The sequence below is a fragment of the Nicotiana tabacum genome, chromosome 6 (assembly GCF_000715075.1).
Source record: "Nicotiana tabacum cultivar K326 chromosome 6, ASM71507v2, whole genome shotgun sequence".
NCBI lineage: Eukaryota > Viridiplantae > Streptophyta > Magnoliopsida > Solanales > Solanaceae > Nicotiana > Nicotiana tabacum.
The window spans coordinates 12,558,070-12,569,030 of record NC_134085.1 but is presented as its reverse complement, the minus strand read 5'-3'; the positions used below and the strand labels follow the sequence as shown (position 1 = coordinate 12,569,030).

Below are 10,961 nucleotides of genomic sequence, written 5' to 3'. Positions count from 1 at the left end.
CGTTGTATGAAGTGATATCAACTGGCTCCATATTTGGCACTCCTTTATGGGTTGTACACCGACCCCTATAGCATTGTTTTCTCCAAGACCTTCGCCCTCGTGAATAGGTGCATTCTATGTGCTAGACATGTTTAAGCCTGAAATCAAAGAATCTTTGACAAGAAAAAGTGTGAAGAATAATGTTGTGTTATCAGTAAATTAGCACTAAAATAATCACTATTATCTTTAGCCCCACGGTGGGCGCCAAACTGTTTACCTCGAAAAACGGGGGTAACAATTAAATATGATTTGTGATTTTAAAGATATGTAATTTATTCTAATACTAGTGAATATACAAGTAATATTAGGTTTAAGTAAGAAGAATTGATGAACCAAACTAGTGTTGCTAGAGCAATAAGGACCCCAAGCTCAATTTTCTTGGGGGCCTCGAGGTGAGCTAAGAGCAACGAAATATGAACAATAAACTAAAATCAATAAAGCTGAAGAACACTTGCTGAGCACGATAAACAAGAAAAGTAAAGTAGAATATTCTATTGCAGTGAATAATGTGTATCTAACAAATGATTGGGGTCCCCTTTATATAGGAGGAGAAAACCCCAATATAGTACATTCCTAATTATGGTAAAGAATTCTTTTGGTACAGGTGTATAACAACCTAGTACGGACCTGTACCATTTCGTACAAATTTTATCCTTTAATTTATGCCCTAATCCACGCGTCCTTGAAAAATTCTCGCTCTTTTTTGAGAACCCTCTAGAATGTACTGCTCTCGATGTAGGTCGTGTCAGGCCTTCGATCTGCTTCCTAGAGGTGTGTGTCCTCCAACCGGGTCTGACCTTTACTTCGAGTCGCCCGGACTCGGACTCATAGTCCAACTTAAGATTTCGAAATTGGGCTCCTTGATTTTGACCGTATAAATAAGGCAAAAAAATCAAAGCACTGATTTGATATCCAGAATAGCCAAATCAAAGTCATCCAACAAAAGTGGAAAACTATTTAGAAAGAGGACGAATAAAGGAAATGATTTAAAATTTGTCCCCTGACTGATTGGTTATATATCCAACTTACTAAAGCTGAGAGTTCTGTAAATCCCCTCCATTTCTTCTTTACAAAATCTATAAAACGAAGAGAAAGCATCTTATAAAAAGAAAAAAAACTAAAGAGAAGAAGCTAATTAAATCGATGGCTTATTTATCTTCAGAAACTTTCATTCTCTTTATAATCTCTATCTTCAGTTCCATATGTCTTTCGTTTTCTACTCCTTTCATATTATTGCATGGTAATTTTTTTTATATACATACTGTGTGTGTATTAGCATTTCATTTAAGTAATTTATTTTCCTATGGAAATGGAAATTAATTATGAGGTAATTTTCCATGGCAGGGATTGGACAGTCGTGCAACGATGCAGGAACTACATTTTATACGTCACAACTCAGCCTCTTGTCGAGATCTAACGGATACTGCTTGTACATCATGCCTCTTTACAATTTTAAAATTAAGAATATAATCTTTTTAGTACTCTTATGTGTAAAAGATAGATCTCTTACGTGCAAAAGTAAATCTCCCATACGTAAAAAAAAAAGATAGGGTCATAAAACTAAAAACAAGTTTGCAAAGCGACACAAAATCAAATTATTATGGTTATTATATTACTGACATTTTCGACTACGGTTGAAGATGAGAAATACAAGTCGAGTTGAATTTTTACACCATAATAGTGTAACTTTTTACCTATTACATCCAGAGGCGGATCCATAATAATGGATTTAAACTTGTATTGAACTCATCATACTGTTAAAATTATGGATTCAGATTTGTTGAGTTTCTTTTTAATATAGAAAGGTATTAAAAAGAGGGTGAATGAGAAATGGAGGGAAATGAAAATTTTGAGTAAAATTTTAAGTTTCCCTCTCTTTTTACTGAGATATTGTCCCTCATTGGTAGAGGAAAAGGAGTTTGGTAGGTTTATATACAAATGCACTTCATGTAGCTCTTAAAGAGTTAGGAAGAAGGCAAGCCTCGCGCCGTCGTCGTCGCTCGCTCGGCTCGGCTACGGCTTCGGACCAAATTTATTTATTAATAGTAAATATTAACGTAATATTATTCGTGTTTGTAACGGATATGTTCCAATCCGTGTATTGTACCACCAGTTGCAATAGCAGCCGCCTAGTGCTCCTCCCACCATGGCTAAGTGCTTGCTCCATAACAAGCTAGTGCATGCTCCACCATGGAGAGGGGGCGGGTCTCACAACTGACTGCTATAAATATGAGCAGCAGCAGTTGGAGAATCACACACCAAAACAGAATTGAGAGCTATTGATCTTCTCTTCACCGAAAACTCAACGTTGGCTATAATTTGCATTCCTTCCTCTCAGAATTTTCATTCAACTTCTGAGTTTTCCTCCCTTGTTCTGCATTGTTTTAAACTACAAACAAAGCATCCGTATGTGTGATTTGCTGCCGAACTTTGTATTCGCTGAAACACTGGGGTTTGAAGTACCGCTACACCAGTGTGTAATTCGTTCTATCCTGGGAGGAAATAATCCATAACCTTGGGTACTAGGAGGGGATTAAATTCCTTAAGGAAACACTGTGAATTCAGTGGGCTCGAATTAATTTCTGTTTTACTTATATTTACGTTTATAAGCTAACGTTCTAATTTCCAGAATCATTATTTACAAATACAGGCATAATAACAACAAGATCTAACATTTATTAAAATTTTAATAGGTGTATTTGTGTATATATATGAATGAATCTTGCTAACATACTACATGAAGGTAGCAAGTTAGCAAGGTACCCATTTTTTTAATCCAAATTACCCCTAATAATGTTGTATACGTAACAGGTTAAACTTTTTGGTCTTTTCATAAGTTAATATATACTCTGTATCGAAGTTATGTGTTCATATGAAACCAGAGACTCTATGCTATATCCGCCTCTGATTTACACCAACGTAGTAAAGTTAAAGTCTATTATTGTTATTGATTATTAATATCTGGATTTTTTTTGGGTAGAGAAATTGGGAATGGAGCGTTTGATTCTACTAGCATGCCTCTAGACAATCAGGTAACAGTTGACATAAAGTAGTGATTCTTATTGTTTAATTTCTCATTATTTCGATAGAATTAATTGCATAAAATTCTTGTGCTTTTCATGAATTGTAATCCGTGCCTTTCTTTTTGCCTTTGTAGGTTCAAATTGCTTGTGAAAAGGTAATGAGACATCACTAAATTATTCTTTTTGTTTCTCTTTTCATCTATCCTTTTTAGAATAAAATAAAAAAAAATTGAAAACCTATTGACAATGTCTGAAATTAAATTATAGGTGAAGGGAATGAATGAACTTCAACAAGGTTACAACTTAGTTGGTCTCTCACAGGCAAATATTCATCTTTAATCATAAATGTGTCTCCCTTACTTTTTCCTTTTTGTCTTATTAATTACTCCCTTAGTCTCAAATTATTTATCGTGTTTTTCTTTTATACGCTCCTTTAAAAATTATTAATTAAAAGGGATATTGGACTATTTTATCATTATTTTTGTCTTAAGATATAATCTCTATTTATGTGATGTCTCCATCTTCTAGAACAATTACTATTAAAGGTAAAATAGAAAAAATATAATTAGTTTTGTCTTGAGTTTCTAAAATGACAAATAATTTGAGACAATTATTTTTAAAAATCATGACAGATAATTTGAGACAGAGGAAAGTAATTGTGCGGCGATCAATATTTTATTATGGAAAATGTGTTTTTTCAGGGAAATATGGTAGCTAGAGGGCTTATAGAGTTCTGTGATGGAGCACCTCCAGTAAGAATTTTATCACAATTATAGTTTAACAATAGTTTTTCTCTTTATGTTCATTATTTACGTTTAATCGTTTTTGCATTTTTTTTTTTTTTTTTTTTGGAACTTAATTGTGCCACAGGTCAAGAATTTTATCTCAATAGGTGGACCTAATGCTGGTGTTGCTGTCTGCACTGTATGTAATTCTATATCCATCCAAGTCGTAGTAATATCATAACAACAATAATGATAATAAAAAAAATAATAATAATAGAGTTTATTTGCATTTAATTAATAGGGTGGCCCTTGGTGTGCCGAAGCTGGTGGTGTTAGAATATACTCCGATTATGCTCAAGTATACTCTCTTTAAAATCTCTTAATTTTATATTCTTTTACTTTCCTTTCAAATTTTTTTAAGTGATTATCGAATTTTTTATCTCCAAATCTTAGGCTCATTATGCTCCTAGTGGCTATACCAAGCTTCCAAAAGTGAGTAATTAATTCTTGCTTATTTCTTTGGTTATATATATTCGTAAATATTAATTCTTAAATTGGAAAAAGATTATAATTTAACATTCTTTTTCTTTTTTTCAGGATATTGCTGGATATTTGAAAGGTTGTAGGTATTTACCAAAGCTTAATAATGAAATTCCTAATGCAACTAATCCCATTTATAAGCAGCGTTTCACCAGCTTGAAGAACCTTGTACTTATCATGGTACATTTATTTTATCTCCACCTATATATATTTATCAATTCAATAATGTATTTTTTTTACTAATTAATCCCCTTTTTATTTTGAATATATATCTTTACAGTTTGAAAATGATAGTGTGATAAACCCAAAAGAAAGTTCTTGGTTTGGCTTTTATCAAGATGGAACCTACTCTCAAATTTTGCCACCGCAACAGGTAATATTATTTTCCTATTTGAACTTTTTAACCATGTTATATATTAGGAGTAACAATATATTTTTTTTTTGGCAGACTAATCTTTATTTAGAGGATACGTTTGGATTACAAACATTGGTTAAAGCTGGAAAAGTGAAGTTCATAAAGTTACCAGGAATTCACCTTGGAATGGATATTCAAGAAATGCAGCAATATGTTGCCCCATATTTGATTGAATAAAGCTGCTGCTCAAGTGTCCACTGATTAAATAAATTATAATTTATAGTACTTTTATTTAATTCTAATAATTTAAGTTTTAATTCAAAAATATTAAGAAATTGATGTTTGAATGGAAACAAAGATTATTTGGTTTGACCTTCTTATTTCGATTCCCTTCACTTTTTTCAAAGTACGGGAGTAAGGAAAAAGGAAAAAAAACAAGAAATTAAATCGTTAATGTAACGGAATTCTCTCCTAACAACTATTTTTTTTTTTGGTCAACCCTAAGCTTACTTAAATAATTACTTTATTTTTACTTTTCTTGGTGATAATTACTTCACGACCTCAATTACTCAGTTGTGATGGCGCCTATCACAATACTAGGCAAGCCAACCCAATCAAATATCCATAGTAAATCTCTTTTAATAAAAACATTTTTCTAACATTAATTAAGTCTCAATTTTTCATAAGAAACATTTAAATCACTAAAATGTGCGGAAAACAGTAAAACATCCAACCAACACAGCCCAACAATCTGGTGTCACGAGTCTAGAGCCTCTACATACAACTAGTCCGACTGTCTATTACATAATTAATAAGCCTAAAAATGCGGAAAAACAAGGATAGGAAGGAGGAAAGCAGAGCTACGAATGCCATGCAGCTACCTTGCAGTCTCCAGTAAGCTCTAAAAATGTTGGGGACCCTCACTCTGCCTCTCGGGCACCTAGATCTATACACAATTGCAAGCAGTAACGTGAGTACGCCAACTCAGTAAGTAACTAAAGTAAATAAGATCTGAGTGCAGTGACGAACAGTTAAAAATCATATATAAGAGTACACAACAGAGTATCAAATCAAACTCAATAGTTTAAAAGTCAGTTACTTCGTAATACTTCGTAAAAACTTCAGTTTCAATTGAAATACCTTGAAATCATTTACTTAGCAGCTTTCAACAGAGGCTCATTATAAAATAAGAGTGAAATAAGCAAAGATATCATAAATGGGCCCCTCGGGCAAGGTATCACTCATAAATATAGCCTTTCGAGCAAGCCTCTCAGTCACTTGTGACTCAGCTTTCGTCACTCAGAACTCACACTCAACACTCAGGCTCAATAATATCTACTACTAATAATAATAATAATAACCGCTGCGGCGTGCAGCCCGATCCATAGTTTATAGTCGACTACGCTCACTGGGGGTGTACAGACTCCGGAGGGGCTCCTACAGCCCAAGCGTCATATCGCTGCGGCATGCAACCCGATCCAATATATATCGCTGCGGCGTGCAGCCCAATCCATAATATTTATAATCTTCACCATTAGGTCCTCAACCTCTCTCAGTCATTAACCTCACAGCCACTCGGGCATAGCAGTGGAAATTAGGGAAACTCAGTTCAAATAGATTTCACATTTTAAGAAAATAGAGTGATAAAAACCAGGTTTAAACAGTAAACAGGTAAAACATGACTGAGGATATGCTTTCAAACAAATAGAGTGAGGAAAACAGTAAAAATGCGCCTAAGGGTCTCAACAGGTTGGCACAAGACCCCAAACATGGCATATATCCAATAATATAGTATCAATATCTAAAATAAGTGATATCGTAAGATTTAAAATCAAATGCGCGGCTTAATAGTCGCTACGAGACGGACCAAGTCACAATCCCTACTGGTGCACGCCCACACGCTCGTCACCTAGCATGTGCGTCACCTCATTTAACAAAACAATACGAAATACCGGGGTTTTGTACCCTCAGTTCCAGATTTACAATGGTTACTTACCTCAAACCGGATGAAATACTACTCCACGACGCCTTTGCCTCTCGCCTCGGCCTCAACTCGCATCGAATCTACCCAAAATCAGAATCATAACATTAGAATATGATAAGGGAACGAAGCCCATGCGAAAATAATCAAATTATACCAAAAATCCTGAAATTTGCCAAACCCGAACCCTGAGCCCACGTTTCGGAATCCGATAAAAACATCAATAGACTAAGGCTTAAGGTCTATTTATTAAGGTCTCAAGTTTCCAAGCCCTAACTCCCCTATTTAGGCTTCAAATCCCCCAAATTTCATGTTTAATTAGGTAGAAATCACAATAGGATCGAGTATTAAGTCCAAAATTCTTACCTCCAATAAGTTCTCATTGATTCCCTCTTCAATCTCTCTCAAAAAGCTCCAAAACTGAGTAAAAAATGGCGAACTTAGGACAAAAATCGCGAAAATGGCCTTTTAAACATTCTGCCCAGCGATTTGAAATCCTTCTTCATGAACGCGGTCAAAGACTTGCGTTCACGAATCAAAAAATACCATTGAACAAAATTTCTCTTACGCGAATGCGACCACCCCTCGCGAACGCGATGCCTCAGCCACTCGAACCTTCGCGAACGCGATATCCCCATCGCGAACGCGATGACCAATGAGCTCAACCCTTTGCGATCGCGGGATCTCCTTCGCGAATGCGAAGGCCAACTTCACAGCCTCCCATTCTAACCCTTCGCGAACACGAGGGTCCACTCGCGAGCGCAAAGAACAACTGCCTACAACATCAACAACAAATTTTCTGCAATTTTATCCAACTTGAAATGGTCCGTCTAACCACCCAAAACTTACCCGAGGCCCTCGGGACCTTAACCAAACATGCCAACATATCCCATAACATCATTCAAACTTGTTCCAACCTTCCGAACGCTCAAAACAACATCAAGACTCCAAATTTGCATCGGATTCAAGCCTAAGAATTCTAAAAACTTCCAAATTCTACTTTCGATCAAAAAGTCTATTAAACCACGTCCGAATGACATGAAATTTTGCACACACATCCAAAATGATACAACGGACCAACTGCAACTCCCGGAATTCTATTCCGACCCCTATATCAAAATCTCACCTATCAACCGGAAAACGCCAAAATTCCAATTTCGCCAATTCAAGCCTAAATCTTCTCCGGAACTCCAAGACACATTGAGATCATGCTCCTAAGTCCCAAATCATCCCGAGAAGCTATCCAAACCATGCAAATTCACATCCGAGCCCTTATTTACATAAGTCAACATCCGATAGACTTTTCCAACTTAAGCTTACTCAAAAGAGACTAAGTGTCTCAAACCTTACCAAAACCTCTCCAAATCCGAACCAATCAACCCGATAACATATAATACAGCTGAACAAAACAATAAGAAGTAGAAATAGGGGAAACAGAGCGGTAACTCATGAAACGACAAGCTAGGTCGTTACATATATGTACTACTTGTTACGCCCCGCAATATTACGATGATGTTACGCCTAAGAGTAATACATTATTATGATGTTACACTTTATAATATTAAATTACTACGATGTTGCACCCTGTAGTATTGTACGTTGAATTTGTCATAAAGTAATTGACATCAGTCCAAGGAAAAGATTATTTGGAGATTATAAGGATTATGCTATTTCACAAGTGATGAGTAAATTCGTGAAGGTGAGAGGGGAAGCAAGTCAAAGAAAATGAATTTTCGTCCAAGTTCGGCATGTTGGGATAAAATTCGGGCCGAGCGTTAATACCCGCTATTTATGGACTAGTACCATACAAGGTACCATATGACCATGATAGTATGATATATAAAAGGGTATTAAAAATAAGTAGAATTTTAAGTAATTTGAGATAATTCTTAATTATGTGGGTAATTGGTTAATTACCGGGTAACAGAACCTAATTAATTAATTGGTTATGGGATAAGACTAAAACCCCTCCCCCACCCTCCACATGGAAGCAAGACATTAACCCACCAAATGACTCTTGATCAATTTGGATTAGGTGGCAACATAGTGTATTAATCTCAAGACAACTCATTTCTAGAATCTAAAATACTAAGACAACAATTCAGATGAGAGCTTTTCCATTTGGAAACATGAAATTCTTACAAAATCCTACAAAGAAATACTACAATAGAAGACATGAGCTTTGCCATTTAGAAACATGAAATGCTTACAAAATCCTACAAAGAAGTACTACAACAGAAGACATGAGCTTTTCCATTTAGAAACGTGAAATGATTGCAAATTCCTACAAGTTTCAATAATTCCAACAAAAATTATTTACACATTAGCAACGTAAGATTTTGCGATTCTAAAGGAGTACGGTGCAACCTTTTCCAAGAACATCATACGGATTTTTTCCTACTCCAGGTATGTTAAGGCTAAGCTCTTCCTTTATTTTGCATTATCTCGTATTACACAAGTTTGATAACGAGGCATAAAGAAAAATTCATATCCCGAAATTTACGTATATTTTTCTAGTCTTGTAAGTTACAATATTCTCTTTATCGGGACATTATATTCAATTGAGTATTTCCTTCTTGCGGCCAAAAAAGCAGAAAGTTTATATATACATTATTAAAGTATTTTCATTACCATCGAGCTATAATCGATGGGAAGGCCCCTATTAGGCAACCTCTGATTATATGGTAAGTTATATACCGAGCCTACTGTGGCCGAGTGCCTATGTGCGAGCCCAGTTGGTTATATACCGAGCCTACTGTGGCCGAGCGCTTATGAACGAGCCCGGTTGGTCGAGATACAGAGCCTAGTATGGCCGAGCACTTATAAGCAAGCCTACTACGGCAGAGCAGTTATATATATACCGAGCCTTATAGGGCCGGACAACTATTTTACTTACTATATTGAGAGAGTTGAGTCAGTATCAGTAGGTAAGCATATCTTTAGATTATCTTTGACTTCCAGCTACTTGCAGTTCTTATATTATCAGTTCAATTTCAGCTTTCAGTATATTGCTTTACATACTCGGTACATTATTTCGTACTGACATCCCTTTTCTAGGGGCGCTGCATTTCATGCGTGCAGGTTCAGACAGACAGACGGGTATGCCTCCTTATTAAGTATTGTCCGAGTTCAGCTTGATCGGTAAGCTTCTTGTCTTTCGGAGTTGCCGGGTCTAGAGCTTTATGTACATCTTGTATATATATGTATATATGTTATGAGTAGGTCGGGGAGTTGCTCCGATCACAGTATATCCATCAGTAGATGCTTGTAGACATATCCTGTCAGTTAGTGCAATATGTTGGGCTTGCAGGCCTTGTATGTATATTTGGTTGGTTTGTCAGCTTTAACAATTATGACGGCCTTGTTGGCCCAGTTTTATATTGACATTTAGTCAGCATTCGCAGTTATCTTGCAATGTGGCCCATGGCCAAAGTATGAAATCATATGTTCAAAGTCCCTTAGTTGCAAGTTGGTACGCAAAGATAGGTGAGGCACTAGGTGCCGGTCTCGCCCCCTAGGTTCGGAGCTTGACAAAAGTGGTATCAGAGCAGTTCTGTCCTAGGGAGTTTACAAGCCATGTCTAGTAGAGTCTTGTTTATGAGTGTGTCGTGCACCACACTTATAAGCAGGAGGCTACAGGGCATTTGAGACTGTCACTCTTTCTTCTTACTCTAGATCATGTGGTAGAATTCAGTTGTAAGAACTTAATTTTCTAAACTCTATCTTATTCATAATACAGTGATGCCTACATTTAGAAAGAGGGTTGGTAAGGGATTGAATGCGGTTGTGAAAGAGTTGAGTAAAAAGAACTCGGTGAACTTCTGGAAAAGGATCCACCTTTATGGTGAAAGACAATGAGAGATTCAGAAGATAAATACAAGTTTCAACAAGTAAAGGAAGCAAGGTGAAAAATAGTACGAGGTACCAAGCTAATGAAGATTATCCTTATTTACCATTCAGGAAGAGAGATATAAGCATTTTGAGTTACCTTCAACAGTGACAGAAGTATGTACAATTGGCCACACCGATCTAAGTTATGTTCTATAGGAACTAACAAATATGATTTAAGAGAAGGACATAATATCATAGTCCGGCTAGGGTTAGAGTGACCCAAAATTGTGGATGAATTGTTTTCATTAGTTGACATTGTCGAAGGATATTGCAAATGTGCTAATAGATCTCCCTGTGAGACACCCAAATGGTACACTCTAAAATAGTACATATAGATATGAGTACTAAGAAGATAGGCACTAAATGCTTGGAAGGGATAAATATTACCTTAGTGTGACTCCCGTCCC

At 36.1% G+C, this 10,961-nt stretch overlaps 1 protein-coding gene across 1 annotated transcript; it reads left to right on the top strand.

Moving 5' to 3' along the window:
• Nucleotides 1–1,182: 1,182 nt before the first annotated feature.
• On the top strand, nt 1,183–4,927 carry LOC107761061 (uncharacterized). Its single transcript, XM_075254366.1, has 12 exons — nt 1,183–1,279; nt 1,384–1,468; nt 3,020–3,071; nt 3,197–3,217; nt 3,330–3,383; nt 3,764–3,814; nt 3,933–3,986; nt 4,089–4,145; nt 4,241–4,279; nt 4,385–4,507; nt 4,608–4,700; nt 4,776–4,927. Exons 1-12 carry the CDS (start codon nt 1,183–1,185, stop codon nt 4,917–4,919), a joined length of 870 nt encoding a protein of 289 aa, XP_075110467.1. The 3' UTR covers nt 4,920–4,927.
• Nucleotides 4,928–10,961: the final 6,034 nt, after the last annotated feature.

Coding starts and splice junctions, on each gene's coding strand:
- LOC107761061 (XM_075254366.1), top strand. CDS start 1,183: ATGGCTTATTTATCTTCAGAAACTTTCATTCTCTTTATAATCTCTATC. Junction 3,815..3,932: donor TCTGTGATGGAGCACCTCCA/GTAAGAATTTTA, acceptor ATTGTGCCACAG/GTCAAGAATTTTATCTCAAT. Junction 4,701..4,775: donor AAATTTTGCCACCGCAACAG/GTAATATTATTT, acceptor TTTTTTTGGCAG/ACTAATCTTTATTTAGAGGA.